Source organism: Trichogramma pretiosum, unplaced genomic scaffold (genome assembly GCF_000599845.2).
Source record: "Trichogramma pretiosum strain Unisexual culture from Peru unplaced genomic scaffold, Tpre_2.0 scaffold105, whole genome shotgun sequence".
NCBI classification, from domain to species: domain Eukaryota; kingdom Metazoa; phylum Arthropoda; class Insecta; order Hymenoptera; family Trichogrammatidae; genus Trichogramma; species Trichogramma pretiosum.
Window position 1 is genome coordinate 49,090 of NW_019641673.1, and position 17,646 is coordinate 66,735.

At 47.4% G+C, this 17,646-nt stretch overlaps 1 protein-coding gene across 1 annotated transcript; it reads left to right on the forward strand.

Annotated features, from left to right (window-relative positions):
- The first annotated feature begins 796 nt into the window (after nt 1–796).
- LOC106658469 (toll-like receptor Tollo) lies at nt 797–7,631 on the forward strand. The gene has a single exon (XM_014380469.2). It carries the CDS (start codon nt 1,227–1,229, stop codon nt 5,448–5,450), a length of 4,224 nt encoding a protein of 1,407 aa, XP_014235955.1. The 5' UTR covers nt 797–1,226; the 3' UTR covers nt 5,451–7,631.
- Nucleotides 7,632–17,646: the final 10,015 nt, after the last annotated feature.

Here is a 17,646-nt window from a genome sequence, read left to right on the forward strand (position 1 = left end):
CTCTCTCTTGCTCTCGCTCTCTGTCCATGTATTTACGGTACGTATATATAAGTGTTAGCGTGTGTAGTATATGAAAGACGCGAGATGTGCGATGACAAAGGGAAAAGCGCGTATTCAAATCCCAACAGCCACAACAACACACAGACACAAACATACATTGAGAATATAGCGGAAGCAAAAGCAGTAGAAAAAGACAGCCCCATTGTATCATCACTCGGAGGAGCTCGGGACGCGCAACACGGACGACGACTCGAGGCTCTCTATATATATACCTGCTACGTACCTAGCTGCTATATAGCTATATACGTGGGCGTTTAGAGCGACGTAAAAATTCTCCTTGGCTGCGAGCTCGAGGTTCGGAGGATAATTCGCGCGCGAGCAGCAGAGAGAAAGAGAGAGAAAGAGAGAGAAAGAGAGAGAGAGAGAGATGGACGGACACGCACGCATACACAAGTACGTGTGTGGGTACAGCAAACACAATATAAACTCGCGCACACACACAGAGCGAGACTTTAAGCCATACATATAGTGGCGATGCTTGAAAATAGGAGTCCGTAGAAGGGGAGCCGGTTTTGTGTACGTGTACGCGTGTGTAAGTAAGCACAGACAGCGAAGAGCAGCAGCAGCAGCACCAACGGCAACGGCAGCAGTGGAGTAGCGGAGTGGAGGGAGAGGTTACGGTCGCGGCGGCTCGCGTGTATATTCCCCTGGCTTGCCGTTAGCGCGCGCGCTCGACGCTCTCACGCTGCGCCTCCACTTTCCATTCAAAGCTCAGTTGCTCGCCGCTGCTCCGGAATCAAAGACGCGTCGCTCGCACCAACGTCGACGTGAGTCGCAGCCCGCGAGCTATACCTACATATGCGCAACGTATACCTTTCACACCGTGGCATCGACAAACAAACCCCTCGCGACAAATCAAAAAAGTTTCGTGAATCTTGTGGATAAAGTTGAATAATACAGCGAGTTCTATAGTGCTACGAGATAAAAGATTAAGCACAGTGTCAAAAGTGTCGAATGAATTGAGTTTGGTTTAAAGTAGAGAAGAGAAGATAAAGAAAGAGAGGGGAGTAGGCTACACATGCCTTGTTTGGCCAATTGTACAAGCCTAGTGTGCCGTGTTGTGAGTGTGTGTCGTCGAAGTTGAGTTGCAAACTTTGACAAGATTATGCATCGTCGATCGTGACAATCGTGCCAAGTGTGCTCTCGATTCCGAAAATCGAATCGCAATGGAGCCAAGAAGATCAACGCTAATTTTCAGCCTGTTGCTGCTGCTGCTGCTGCTGCTCGGCACCTCCGAGGCCCGGAGTCTGAGCAGCCACGAGTCGCCCCGAGGCTGCAGCTGGCGACCCGACGAAGAATCGACCCAATCCGAGGACAATGAGCAAGTGCCGCAGCTGGTATGCCGACTGCGGAGCATGTCGAACGCGCTCGGCGTCACGGGCAACCTCAGCTCCGGCCAGTCCGAGGCTCTGCGCTCCCTCGGCCTCGAGTGCCACGAGGCGCTCTTCTACGAGAGCCAGCTCGACGTCGTGACCGCCTCGACGGCCAGCGGGGCCTTCCTGGCTCACCTGCCCCGGCTCGAGCGACTCCGAGTCGATCACTGCCGCATCCAGGGTCTGCCCGCGGGCGTCTTCTCGGACGCGCGCGTACTGCAAAAGTTGCAGATTCACTCGCACAAGTCCGAGTGGTCGTCCTCGGCGATGGAGCTGAATCGGGACTCGCTGCGAGGCCTCGAGCAGCTCCGAGAGCTCGATCTGGCCGACAACAACGTGTGGACGCTGCCGAGCGAGTTCCTCTGCCCCGTGCCGAGCTTGACGACGCTCAACCTGACGCGCAACAGGTTGCAAGAGGTGGCCTCGCTCGGCTTGACGGACTGGTCGACGGCGTGCGCTCGCGACCTCGAGACCCTCGACATCAGCGACAACGAGCTGAGCGTCCTGCCCGATCACGGCCTGGCGGGTCTGCGCAGCCTCCTCGTGCTCAAGCTGCAGGACAACGTCATAGCCGCGGTCGGCGATCACGCGCTCAACGGCCTCGTGAACTTGCGCTCCCTCAACATGTCGACGAATCGCCTGGTGGCGCTGCCACCGGACCTCTTCGCCAAGAACCGAGAGCTGCGCGAACTCGTGCTCAGCAACAATTCGCTCTCGGCCCTGGCCCCGGGTCTCTTCGGCGGGCTCGATAATCTCCAGAGCCTCGATCTCAGCCGAAACAAGCTCACCAGCAAGTGGGTGTACCGCGACACCTTCGACAAGCTCTTCAAGCTCGTGCTGCTGGACTTGTCGTTCAATCAGCTGACGAAAATCGACTCGCACGTGTTCCGCGGCCTCGAGCAGTTGCAGCTGCTCAACCTCGAGCACAACGAGATCAACGTCCTGGCCGACGACTGCTTCCTCTCTCTGGGCAATCTGCGCTCGCTCTCGCTCTCGCACAATCGCATCGTGCGCTTCGAGGCCAGCCACAGCGTCGGCTTGGCCGTCCTCGACCAGTTCTTCCTCGACGAGAACAAGCTCCAGCACATCGATCGACGAGCCTTCGACAACTTCACCAGCCTGCAAGATCTCAGGTTGAGTGGCAACAGCCTCACCGAAGTACCCGAGGCCGTCCGTCAATTGCGCGATTTGAAGACCCTCGACATGGGCAACAATCGCATAACCGTCATCAACGCCGACAGCTTCGACGGCCTCGAGAAGCTCTCGGGGCTTCGATTGGTCGACAACAAATTGGAAAACATATCTCGCAAGGCCTTCGCCAATCTGCCTGCCCTGCAGATCCTCAATCTGGCCAGCAACGCCATCAGGCACATCGAGCAGGGCGCCTTCTCGCAGAATGCCCTCCTCATCGCCATTCGTTTGGACGGCAATCAGCTGACGGAGATTCACGGCGTCTTTCGCAATTTGCCCTCGCTCCTCATGCTCAACATATCCGACAACAAAATATTGTGGTTCAATTACGCGGATCTGCCGGGCAGTCTCGAGTGGCTCGACATGCACTCCAATCAAATTAGCGAGCTCGCCAACGACTTTTCCGGCAATCGAGAGGATCTGCGGATCAAAAAGCTCGACGCCAGTTACAATCGCATCGAGGAGATCAACGACGCCGCCATCCCCAACAGTGTGGAAAAGCTCTATCTGAACAACAACAAGATCCGCACGGTGGCGCCCGGCACCTTCATGCACAAGACTAACCTCATGAAAGTGACGCTGAACAACAACGACGTGCAACACTTGGAGATCGGCGCCATCGAGCTAGCACCGGTCTCGAGCGATCGCGAACTGCCGCAGTTCTACATCGGCGAGAATCCGATCCTCTGCGACTGCACCATGGAGTGGCTTCCGCGCATCAACGAGCTCAGCCGCATGCGTCAGCACCCGAGGGTGATGGACCTCGAGTCCGTGACCTGCGACATGGTGCACGCCCGGGCGGCGCCCAAGCGTCCTCTGCTTTCGCTCAAGTCCAAGGACTTTGTGTGCCGATACTCGAGCCACTGCTTCGCCCTGTGCCACTGCTGCGACTTCGACGCCTGCGACTGCGAGATGACCTGCCCGGACAACTGCTCCTGCTATCACGACCACAGCTGGTCGAGCAACGTCGTCGACTGCTCGAACGCCGGCTACCGAACGGTGCCCGAGCGCATCCCCATGGACGCCACCGAGCTCTACTTGGACGGCAACGAGCTCGGCGACCTCGGCAGTCATCTGTTGATCGGCAAGCGCAAACTCGAGACTCTTTACCTAAACAACAGCGGCATCAACAGCATAAACAATCGCACCTTCACCGGCGCCGAGAATCTCAAAGTCCTGCACATGGAGTCGAACGCCTTGCGCGAGATTCGCGCCCACGACCTCGTGAATCTGGAGCAGCTGACGGAGCTCTACCTGGATCACAACGCCATCGCCGTCATCGAGGACGAGACCTTCGCGAAGATGCGCGGTCTGCAGGTGCTGCGAGTGAACCACAATCGCATGGTCGACTTCAGGCCCTGGGAGGCCCTGGTGAGCCTCGGCACCCAGGTCGGCCTCGAGGCCAACTTCTGGAGCTGCGACTGCGACAGCGTGAACCGACTGCGCGTCTGGCTGGCCGAGCACCGCAGCGAGAGCGCCGAGCGCATGTACTGCCGCGACGAGGTCGAGAGCGTAGCCCAGGCCATTCAGCGCTGCAACGCGGGCCAGGCCCCCGTCAACGTCAACACGTACGCCTCGAACCACGGCTTGCAGGCCGGCAGCAGCATGGGTAACACGGTAGTGCGCCACAATCCAGCGGTGATCGGTGGCAGCTTCGTTCCCATGCTGGCGGGTGTGCTGGTGGCGATAATCGCCGTGTGCCTGCTCGTAGCCGTGGGCTTCGCCTTCCGTCAAGACGTCCGACTCTGGGCGCACTCGCGCTACGGCCTGCGCCTCGGCAAGCTCTCGACTCAGTGCCCCGAAGAGGAGCGGGATCGCCTCTACGACGGCTACTTCTTGTACAGCGAACGCGACGAGGAGTTCGTGACCCGCTACCTGGCGCCCGAGCTCGAGCAGTCGGGCTTGGCGCTCTGCCTGCACTATCGGGACTTGCCGCCGACCAGGCCCCAGGAGTCGCTCATACCAGCCGCGGCGGCCTCTCGACGCATCGTCATGGCTTTCTCGCCTCACTTCCTCGCCAACGAGTGGCAGAATCCCGAGTTCAGAGCGGCTCTTCGCATCGCGCTCGACAACATTCGGCCGGCCGTCAGACGTCGCTGCGTGATCATCCTGCTGGCGACGGACGCCCCGTGCCGCGACCCGGAGCTCCAGCTGCTCCTGCAGACCTGCACCGTCATCGTCTGGGGCGAGAAGCGCTTCTGGGACAAGCTGCGCTACGCCATGCCCGACTCGGCCGAGCACGTGGGAAAGGGCACGCACCAGCGCAAAGCACCGGCTAGCTGTCACCAAGCCGGCCAAGGGGGCATCCCGGCCCGTTACGCCGCGGCACCCTCCGTGGTGGTCGATGCCTGGGCGTCCAAGCCCGTGCAGATGCATCAGCAGCATCAGCAGCAGGCGGCCATGCAGACGCCCCTCGTCGCCACCTCGAGCACGTGCACCTCGAGCTCGGGCACGGGTGTGCTGGTGCAGCCTCTCCACGCGCCCACCCCGACTCCCACGCAATCGACCTACGTGAGCTCGGCCTCGAGCCGGACCGAGGACGAGGACAGCGGCCACGAGCAACAACAGCAGCAGCATCATCATCACCTGCACCACGCGCATCATCACCACCATCACCATCATCATCTGCAGGCGCAGCAGTTGCAGCCCCAGCTGGAGCAGCAGCACCAGATAGGCTACAGCGCGCTCCATCCGGCCGGGACGCAGCCGCGGCCCTCCAGCGTCAACTCGAGGCACAGCAGTCATCTGTACAGCACGATACCGGAGCTGCCTTACGGCACGACGGGACAACAGTTGCCCGTCAATCCTCGCACGTACTTCGTTTAAGCTTCGTAGAAACTCGAGCTTCAAGCGCAGCGCCAGTGAAAACTCGTCGGCCGCTCGACCCTGAGCGAGCGTCTCCTCTGTGAGTGTGTCATGTGCGCGATATATCGTTGTTGTCGGACTCCGCGCCAGTGAAAAGCAGTATATCGAAAGAAAGAAAAAATGAGTCAGACTATTTGTGCGTGTGTTTCTGTTGCTATCGATGGTGCTTAGGTAATAAGTAGTACACGTGATAATGTCTATGTTGTATTCGACAAAGAAAGACTATAACTGTTAGCTTTAATGAGATTTATAAATAGATAAATGCCGCGGCGCAGAGCCGTGGTGATCCACGATCGATATATATTATGTATAGTGACTAAATAGTGATATATAATTATAAAAATAAAATAATGTCGTTGCAGTGGTCTCGCATAGGCCACTCGAGAAAGCAACAGCATTTTTCGCATCGAAATGTAAATATTTAGGACTTTAAGTATCGCATGACAAGTATTTGTCCACATGCACGCATGGGAAAGGAAAAAAAGATTCCACATCCGCATGATACGTGTATTTTTAGGCCTCCAAAAGTTGCCGTATAGCACACATATAATATACAGTAGAAGCTCGTAAGGAACGCGAAGAAGATTGCGCGAAAAAAAAAGAAGAAGCATCAGTGCCATTTCCGTTGAAATAAAAAAAAAACATCGTTACTACATCGAGTGTGAAAGAAAGAAAGAAAGAAAGAAAGAGAAGGAGTGAGCGAGTGAGACAAAAATTCAGAGAGCGAGCCTAAGCGTAGGCATCGAGTCTTCATTACAGTATATAGACAACTTTCTCGTTTTATACCGAATATACGTATAAAAGCGTGGCTTTCGTCGACTCATCACCCTCACCGCAGCAATTACACCTTCCTCGCTCGAGAGCGTTTAGGTGCTATTGTTGCATATATTTATCCGTTGCATCTGAACTTGTTGGCTTTTGCGCAGGAGCGAGCCAAGGTGCGCGTCTTCGAACTTCTCGCATGTCATCGTCGTCGCACTCTCTTGTGTCTATCGTCTTCGTGAAAAACAAGAATGAGGCCCGAACACACAGACAAACACACGTATACATCAACAGTCGGACAGCCATATAAAGCGACTGATTGAATCTCGTAAGATGGCGAATTTCGTTTCGACTCGTGTGTGGCTCTGAGGATTTTTTTTGCTTCTTTATTTTTCTCTCTCCATCTCGCTCAGCCTACTACTTGTTTCTGGCACTCTTACTCTTTTTGCATTATCTCACCTTTTAATGTCACGCCGAGTCAACATTGAGCTCGTGCTCTTCCTTCTCTCTGTTCCTATGTACAAGACTGCCGCTCAGCGTCGAGCCTATGTATTTTTTAAGGCCAGCCTATACAGAGAACAGCTACACGGTGCTGCAACATGCGCAGCAGCGCAACACAACTCGCTGCACCGCAGCAGCCTTCTTAGATTATCCAATGCATCCAGGGAAGGCTTCGTCTGCTATACCATACACATTATATATCTGTGGCTATGCAACGTTATGTTGCTCGCGCAGACTTACATGCATGCACGTATACACACATTCCTTTTACTTTTTTCCCTTGACCTTTGTACATAATGTAACTAAATATACATATAGCTTAGATGTATTTAATGTTTCGTAAACGAGGCTTTTGAAGCAGAGCATTTTTGTATATATTGCGAATAGACGATGGTAAGAATCTTATTGTTACGCACGCGCATGTATTGCGTTCGAGGTCGTTTTTGCAAAGATATTGTTACAGTTCTGCATATAAAATATTGCGTTAGCTCGAGTGAACGTGCGGAGCAGGCCCCATCGAGATCTGCTGGCAAATTTGAAAAAGGGCTTGACTTTGTACGCAATAGCGACCTACGATTATGTACACTGCGACTGTAATTTTCATCTGCGTTCATAAGCTGTGTAATTAAAATATTTTGTCTATAATAAAAACAAACTTCGACTCGAATGTACTGCGCTTTAGATTTAGAAAGAAAAAATTGTAAATAAACTTACGTCATATGAATGTATAATTGTAACGTAAACTGCCAAATTTAACTTATCTATCAACTATCGCAAAATCTCTGTCTATAAAATGATCGATGTTGTATAAAATATTATAATTTATTATATAAGAGCCTATAAACAGCTTACTCGAAAAGCTGCCAAGTCAAAGAATTAATAAACTACCGTTTGTTATCAAAAATAAATTACAAATCTCATTATTAATAAACAAACCTTCCTCATTTTCTTATTTCAAAGTATTTAAAAGCTCAGAAAATATTTATATTGGCTTACAATATTGCACGAGAGTTACTCAACACTCGTAAATCATTGCTATTTCTACTTTTTAATTTGGACTATTTATATTTACGTCAGTTCTCAACATAATAAAAAATAAAGAATTGAAATGTCACGAGCTGCTCAAGTCAATGTGGAGCATTAAAAGTTTTCCGAATCGTTTAAATATTGAAATCGATATTGAAATAATATTGAAAGAAAATAAAAATGACGCTTTGGTTCTATGTCCCAAATTGGTTCAAATTGATTGACATGGTTATCAGCATTAAGCAGAGATGGACAATGAAATCAGTATCGACGCTTATTACTGTGAGCTACCTTCGCCCATCTTCCACTTCAAAAATGAAAAGAAGGTCGAGCAGAAAAAAGGGAGTATTAATTATCCAAAGGTAGAAGAGCTTGCGACTCGCACGAGTAAGTGTATCTCTATAGATTGAATACAGCTCTCAGTGGGACAGGACCATCCAAGTCAATTATTCTCTTTCGTATAATGCGCGTCACAGAGAGCGAGAAGCAGCCGAGGAGCACTCCTACAATATTATGCGCCCTTTCTATTATAAGAAAAGTTTCCGCCTCTTTCTTTCGCCCCTTGCCTGACTCCGCGAGCAGCACGAATTAATCGCGCGAAGCGAATAAACCACGTCCCGAAAATTCCTCGTGCATCAGCAGTTTTGAAGTCGACGCGCTCCTGCTGCCACTGCCACCGCTGCTGCTGACCAGCGCAGCAAACTTTTCGATTGTTTCAGGCACGAGCGCAAAGTTTGTTTCCGCAACCGGAGGCACGCCGAGTTGAACTAGACCCGAGAGCACGCCGATGATTTTCGTCCGCTATACCGGACCCAAGTTTTTTCTTTGCTTTCTGTCCCTCCCGTTGCCACTCTCTGTTTGGCCAGATGGATAGGTTATTATTCGGCACGCTCTGTGCCAGTCGAATCACTGTATAAGTTTCTGCCACCGTGGAAAACTGACTTTATTGCATCTTCCGACTCCTGACCAGATGCAGAAACACTCGAGACTTTTCTCAGCCTTCTTTTTTATTTCCGAATCTGCGAGCGATACTACAGACTTGGTAAAAAAATTTTAAATTACTTTTTGAACATATTGGACTGAGCCAAAGCATACACAGTATAAAAATTAAAATATCGATATTATAATACTCGTCCTAGTGTGGCTATTTCATCAAAAAGTTTTCTTTATGAGTAACGGACTGCCTGAACAGCTAATAAGTTATCTTTCCGAGCGACGAACCGAAATAACGTTCATTTTCTTTTTGAAGCAAATGCATGGGGTATTTAACGATTTCCAATACTAATTGGACTTCCCTTTGAATAGGACGGTTACACCATTAAATATTCTACTTCAATGTGACGCACATATAGAGATAAAAGCTTGATACGCACTGCATATAAGCCTTTTTCCTGTAGCCCTTCTTTTAATCGGAATTGCAGCAAGGCCTATACCAAGTAAACCCATTAATTTTATTTGCACGATAATAGCGGAGAACATGATGGCCCACCGCGCACACATCTGTCTTGGCACGTGTTAATGCGGTATGACGGAAAAAAATTTTGCTCGCCCACATATACGTAGGAAGTGCAGAAAAATATATGATGAGCAAAGTGTTAAAAGGCGTAATATACATGGCCAGACCTATAATATATGAAACGAAAGTATATAGAAGCCGCACTGCCGACTATATATTCTCGAATGTATGATTTAACGCAGCAAGCTTCAAGGTTGGCTTCGGAGTCCTGGCGAGCTTTGAAAAACAATCGATGCCAGGAAAACTTGATTGCGGCTCTTATCGATCATCTATATTATTGGTGCGCTCGGCAGCCACGAGCCTATACCGATGCACTACGGTATTGGCTATATGCATACGTTGCATATTTGTGATAGAGATATTTGTAAAGCGTAATAATCTATTATATGTACGGACATGATATGCCATGGGTATGAGGTCAAGGCAAACATGACCAGAAAAAACAAATTGGTATTAACTTTGTTTCGTGGAAAAATAATGGTTAAACCGACCTTATCTATAAAAGTTTAACTTACCAGATAGCACATTCAAAACTTGAACTCAGCTCAAGTTTTCATGGTAAAAACGTGTAATCGCAAACGCCCCCGCTTAAACAGTTTGATTTTCAGACAGAATAGCAGGTTAAGGAACAATTGTTCATACAACTTTTAAAAGGAGAAAGCCCGAGAAGGAAAAGCTTTTCTCTATCTTAAAAAAGAAAATAAAAAAAAAATGGGGGAAAAATAGCAGACGTTTCTCATCAACCAACCAAATAAGAAGCTTTGTAAGTTCTCGTCAATCGCAGCGTTTCTATTGTATTTTCCAAGCTCAACATTATTTCCACTAGCCATTGATAGCGTCCGAAAAAAAAGTCGTATACACAACAAAGAGCGAAAGCTCGTTAGTGAGATTTCTCTTGTTTTTTATTATTATTATTATTTTTTTTCGTACAGCATCCTTGATACGAAATATCTATCGATATAGTATCGAGATTCAAGGATCAATTGTTTCATATCTATCAAAGCGCAAGTCTCAGTTGTTACGGGAATTGAGATAAAGAGACTTTTCGAATGAGTCGTCATATTGACAAACGTCACGAGTGCGCGATATATATACGAAGGCTATATACATCCGACGATAATGAGGTGTGGTGTTGTCGTTGCTTCTCTTTTTTTGCAAGACGCGATCAACTGTCGATCTGCAGAGAAAGTAGAACAGATTTTTGCCTTCAATTCGGTACACTTGAAAACTTTAGAAAACCTAAGCCGTGTATCGACTTGGAGCGATATCGAACCTCTCAAAATATTCCATCTTTTTTTTCCCCCTTGCACAACGTACTTGTTACTTGCCACAAAAAAATCATAAAATGTTGCCAGAAAGCTGCACTAAAGCCGTACCCTTATTTTGAATGAACATTTTATAGAAAGTTGCACGTAAAAAGGCTTTTGAAAATATTACTATGAGAAAAGTCCACTTAGTACGTAAATGTTTAATTTTCGATGCTATGCTCCATTACAATGGTATACTCGATCATTTCAATATCAACGATAAATTGGTGATGATACTATATGTTGCTACTTTTACGAGCTCGATATAGAGTATGACATTTAAAAAGCATAGCACGTAAGCGGCTTCTATGAGCCACTATCTATGTGTTCTTGACAATGCATATTATTTTCACGATATGCCATTGATAATGCAGCACTAAATGAAATAATTCACGGGACGTGACGTGTCTTTGAATTTCCATTAAAATTGAAATGTATAAAGTATTCAGGGCGTCTGTATAAAACAGCAAATTTAATTAGAATAATCGAAGCTGGCTCATACGTATACAGCAGCTATGACTATCTATGTAATAGAGCGTAAGCTTGTGTGCGAGTATAAAAAGGTCGTTCACAGCCTGTGTCGCGTTTTATACTCGGCCTATCTCCGGCTCGTTTCTCCCCGTGCGCGCATGTATAAGCAGACGGGCGAAAGGTCATTAATTTGCACATCAGTTGATTTATCGATCATCAATCAGCAATCGCATAAACCTTCTAATGTGTGTTGGTATACATCTAGTATAGGAAAGCTATTGTGCAGCCGGCGAGCTCGAGTCTTCACGCCTCGCGAGAGCACAGCACAGAAGTGCTGCACGGCTGCTCTGGAAGCGAGCCGCGTTCGATGCATATTCGTTGCCGCTGCTGTCGCTCGTTATCTAAACCATCGATCGGTCTAGCGGTTAATGATGTTCGCTGCAAAGCACACATACACACACACAGACAGACACAGCAAGGCACACATTCGCAGGGACGAGCTTACTCTCGTACGAACTCACGAGGTGCATTTATTTATCAGCAATTAGAGATGATGCTGCCGTATAATAAAGTCAAAACGTAGATAAGAGTCGATAGAGGCTTTGTAGCTCATCGCAAATGCGCCACGGCTATTATTGTATTGGCTTGAAAGAGAAACCGGTTAAGATATTGTAACGGTCTATCCGTATGTGTGCTCGCGCGTCAATACGAATGAGTCTGCGATACATATATTGAAAGCTCCTCTCTAGCAGCGAGCGATCAGTAATAACGAGTAGCTATAATATACCATTGCCAATGTGGCGTTACATCCTTGATTGAATTTCGTAACTCGTCTTTTCGATATTGGTAATGCAGATGAATTGTTTTTACTATTTTTTTTTTTTTTTTCGAAAGTCAAGAGATAGTGTATGTAAAAGTTTGCGTGCGGCTAAAGCTGCGCGGCAAAGTTTCGCTGAATCGTCGATTTTCGCTACATAATACACACGTCAGTCGTAACATCACCCACATAGCTCAGCTGGCCGCGAGCCCGCGCGCCAATAGCTCAGGGAGCGCCTTCGCTGCAGTGGCCTTGTTCTCTCGCTCTACCTCACGCATCGACTACTTCTTCGATACTTTTCCTTCGACGTTTTTTTCTCGCCACGCGCACTGCTTTCGATGCTTTTTACTATCGCTGCTGCTCCTCTGTTCTGCTGCTGCTGCTTCCGCGTGGTAACATACATCTATACCGATTGCTATTCCAACATCTGCACGTCGATCATTCGGTCGACAGAGGAGAAAAAAGCAAAGTGCTGACCGACGTGCTCCAAGTGTGCGAGCTTGTGTGTATGTGTGCGAGTCCGTACTACGTAGGTTCGCCCATAGGCGAATGAGTTACGCCGGTTACACCGAGCTCGCCGATGTTGCTGCTGCTGCCGCGCCGATGGGAAGAGAATGCGCGTAACTCTTCTGTTTTTGTAGCTCGAGCTCGGCAGAGCTATTTGTAATATATATATTGGCAACCTGTAAAATTGCAGACTAGAAATTTTGAATTCTAATGCTTGTCGGCGGTAGAGGCGATGTATCGTATTGCTTTTGGATGCGTGCGCGAGCTCGGCAACATCTTTATTATTGGCAGTTCCGCGCCAGGAGAGCTAGACGAATTGGTCGTCGATTTTACGAGCTCGTGCAAGCGCGGCTTTCGTCTCTGATGTTCGCGCGCGCGCCCCGTATTTTTACAAGTCAAATGCGCAATAATAATGATCGTCGCGCGTTGCAGCCATTAGACGCGTTTATCCAGTGCAATACGCGCCTATAATACCACTCGAACGATGAATAATAATTGCTGAATTCATGATCGTTGGCCGAGTTCATCTTGCTCGAACGATACGATATAAATTGGCTAAAGATCAACGAGGCGAATCGCGCGCATAACTAAACTCGTTGTGTGTATGGCTCTCGATAATTCCCCATGTCAAGAGCTGATCAGAATGAATATCCTTGTGGATTATTCCGTTCAGTGGCGATTGTGATGATCGCTGCGGGTCGAGACAAGAAAGTTCGAATGGGCATTTTTAAGTGATCGTAATGTACTCGCGTGCGTCAATCCGTAAGATTTTCATATTTATATGATGTTCTGTGTCGAGCGATAATGAACTTTTTGAATTCGATTATTTTGTTGTTCGAATGAGAAGTTCGTAGCGAGTTATGTTTTCATCCAACGAACCGCAGTGTCGATTTCACAAAAAAATGTCGTTCACCTGTTATACTCTCTTGCTCTGTGTACTCGATATAAAAGTATTTCGTACGTCGCAAAACTACTGCTGCTGACGCTCTATCGACGTCTTTTTATTGACAAGACAAATACGACGCGATGCAATTTATTATACGCGTATAAAGCTCATCATTATTCCTCGTGTGATCGACGACGGTAGTGCCGTGCCTCTGTGCGAATACGTAAAGAGTCATTGTCCAGCGTAACAATCAAAAATATGCCATGTCCGTTTTATTGGGCTTGCCGGGTTATTTAAATTTTTGCAAGTTTTATCAAAACGTCAAATTACCAACCGTTTTCATGGCTGAGTTGAATAATAATTGATTTTCTCATCCCGTAATAGTAAGAGTTAAACGATTCTCGAAAGTCAGGATATTTTAGGAGGGCAGACGATTCTTATTATATATTGACACTGTGATAGACTACAAATAAATGCAAACTCGAGAATCGTCGATTCCCATTCAAACTATACAAAGACTTCGTTATGTGATTTTGTTTGAGATATTTTTCCATGCAGTTTTATTCTTTCTGCATTGCACCGACTGTTTTACTCGTCGATATCTCGTTTATCGTATTCACAAACTGAATAAAACTCTTTGATTCACTCGCGAAAATTCGAGTGTTATTACGAGTAATAACATGGGAATATTTTAAGTTAATCTAAACTAGTAGTGCATTCGCATGCAGAGAATTGCACTTTTTATTTGTCAAGTTTTTTGATCAGAGCTATTAAAACGAACTACGTTGGTGTATATCCATCTATATACGACTGTATAGCTTGCGATTAGTATCGTTATATCGAAGTTCAGAGGCAATTTCTAGGGCTCGAACAGCAATCCAAAGGTCAAATCGAATCGTGCGAACAACTACATTTAAAAGCACAGTTACAGTACCCGCGCGGTCGAGCCCTGCTACGAACTAGTTTTTTTTTTACAATAGTTTTGAAATGAGATTTGCATGCTGCCTGTATACGAGCTTGAATTCGATAAAAAAAGAATAAACAACTTTCGCTGCTAAATAGGATCGTATGTAAAAGACGATTGCTCGCACTTGTCCGAGCAAAATTTAATCCGATCTCGTACAAGGCGACCCTATGGATCTAAACCGCGATTCATCATCCGAACATATCTGTATTGCGGCCAAAAATTCTCAATCAGCGTAGAACAAACGCATCCCGCTGGCTCGCGCTAAGTGGGTCATCGATCGAGCTGGAAATCAATACTTATTTGGAATGAAAAATATTTATACTTTGTCGAGCGAGCATCGTGTAGAGTCACGAAGGGCGATCGTGTCGAGGAAGCATCGCGCACCGCACCGATGATGATGTACACTCGATCTCTATTACACAGTCATGGTGATGGGTATACGGCGCGTCGAGTTCATCGAGCTGACCATTGACCGCAGCTGTGTCACCGTCGCCGCGAAAGCATCGATCGGTACCATGTAGCCTAGGCCAGAGCTCGAGAGCCAGCACAATTCGAATCTCTTCTCTCATTAAAAATATTCGTCTCGGTGGCTGCAGCACCACTGCACAGTAACGAACTGTTGGGCGCGCGCGGCCATTGACAGTCAGCTGGTATATAATGTATACGTCATACAAGTCGACTGCATTGATCGAGCCGGCCCAAGCGCCAAAGATCGATAAACAATATAATAATGCGCGATTTCTCTCGGGATCTGTGTTCGTGCGCGCGCGCGGCATAAATACTTTTTCGTGACGATAATAAAGGAGGGCCAGACAGCGCAGCCAGCCTCATCAAAGCCACCAACACAATTGCTATATAGGTACTTATGAAGCAAATCTAGGTACTTGCGTAAGCTCTGAATTAAATAATGGCCCGAAAGAATATATACATTATTATGCAGCGGTGCATCGAGAGCGCAGCGAACAGCGAAGCACGCGAGGCTATATACGTCTATGGCTTATAATTTTAAAATAACAAATAATGCACTTGGCGGCTGTGTGGCTCGCGAAAGCAATTAAGGGCAAGTCAATATCGCATACATCAAAAATGTATACGTGTTTGTGTGTGCACGCGGCATATGCGTATAAATGCGCGGATCAGCGTTGGCTGCAGAATTCATGCCGTTGTATGCGTTATGTGCGTTGTGCGCGAGACAAGTTGAGAAAAGTAACGGTTCGCTGCGTTGATCAGCTTCTCCGTATCAATTGTCTTCTCGCGTCTATATAATGCGCACGTTATAATATACACTGCTTTGTGCCCACTCTCGCTTCTTCTTCGCTTTCTCTTTCGTGCAGCTTACTGCGCACGAGCCGTGCCGCATTCGTTGTCTTTATTGATGCATCTATATACAATACGCATACACTCGCACTCTGCGATTGCACACCGACGTGAGCATGTTAAATGTGTTGCTTTTGCCAAGCTTTTATAAGCGCAGTAGACAACAACGGCAACGATCGGCGCGGTAGCTCGTGCTCAATCTTTGTATTGTTTTCTCGCTTTAGACATTCAGTTGAGATAAGTGATGACGCGTCGTCCTCGTCGTCGACGTCGTATACAGTCGGCGACGTAGCGCGAACATGGCCACTTGATTGGCTCGAATCAATGACTTGAGGCCCGACCGACAGTTAAAAAATCATCCTCTCATCTATAATCGTCCTACGACTTATTATTGTATCGACGACTCGCTGCTGATTATTTTCCACGTTGTTTTTCCTCGAGCTGGCAGGATTTTGCATGAAGCAAGCCAAGCCAAGCGCCGATGCACGAGCGCTACGCTCGCAACAGCTCGCAGAGCTTCGAGGCTTTTCCTTCGTATACAAGCTCGCTGTTTGCCGAGGAAAGTTCATGCGGAATTGATTTGTTTATCCGGTTTCGCTGCGCTGAATCCTCGTCCGTGCGCCCTAGGAGAGCGAGAGACAGAGAGAGAGAGAGAAGGTTTGCGTTTTATTACACATGTCTACGTTATAAGCGCGCACAGAGCGTAGGCACTGTCTCGCGAATACACATACGCATGCATCACGGAGCACCAGAGACAACTCCGATTGTTGTTTGTCCTTTCATATACACACGTATGTGCAACCCAAACACGACGATGATTTATATATTTTCACTTATGTGCACACACATGTACACGAAGCACAGAAATCAGGTCGAAGTTTCGTGCTCGTTCTCCCAAGTATACACTTTTTTTTCTTTTCCAGCCTGTATAAATAATGTTTTTACATATGATGAGTTTGACGCGAGAGAACAAATTGTACATTTTCAACGAGAACAAGCAGACATATACAGGTGCTCATCGCTCGAGATAAGGTAATAAGGTGTAATTTTATCTTTTACTCGTGTTTCCCTCAAAGAACAAATAATTTTAGGAACCAATTACCAATATAGTTTTTAGATTGAAGAGTCTCGGGTGATAGGCTCGAAGAATAAACAGCAACGCGCGCTGTTGTGCACACAATGAAAATGAATAGAGGTAAAACGTGCCCAAGTTCGAAAGCGTATATATCATCATTGAATCGTGCATCATGGTGAATCGGAATTAGTAAGCCTGTTGCTTGCTACACGATCGTCATCAAACATAGAAAAAGATAAGCCTACGACGTATATTTAATTACGTTCTCTTGTAAAATATTGCTGGATCTGTGCGAGATATGGAAAATATTTAGATTTTTTCCTCGCACGCTTGCACGTCGATCGGCAATATACGGCAACTCGTACTGCTTCGATACTCACGGGTTGCGCGGTTAAGTATATGCGCAGCTACACGAGTTTCCTCGCTTTTTTCTTATAATATGCATCTTCGCGTAGTAGCTCAGCATCTTGCGAGCCGTGGTATTTTGTAAGAGCTTCTATTAACAATGCTTTTAACACTCAATCGGCACTCGGCATCGTCGGTGCGCATATAATCTTTTACTGCGCGCACAGACAAGCACACACAAGCGGCTCTCGTATATACCTACCGATTGCGAAAGGCACACTGAACACGATCGCTGCCGCGTCGGCGATGTTACGAGAGATATTATAATATATATGTGCGAGCGCGCGAGCATTATAAAGGACATCCATCCTCCGATATTCTATAATAACTCGCTCGCTCGCTCGTCATATTCACCTTAGATGGTACTTTACATAACTCATTACGAAAATACATCCATCGGAGCAGGAACGCAAGCGGCTTACAGCTCGCTCGGCTCGAGTCGCGCTCGTACATATACATACACGCTGGCACTGGTAATATAAGGACTTTGCTTGCTCGCGAGCGCCGGGAACACGCGCGAGTGCGTCTTTATATACGTAAACGCTCTCTCTCTCCCTCGTACAAGAGACTCGATGCACGTGTTATGCACGCCTATGTACA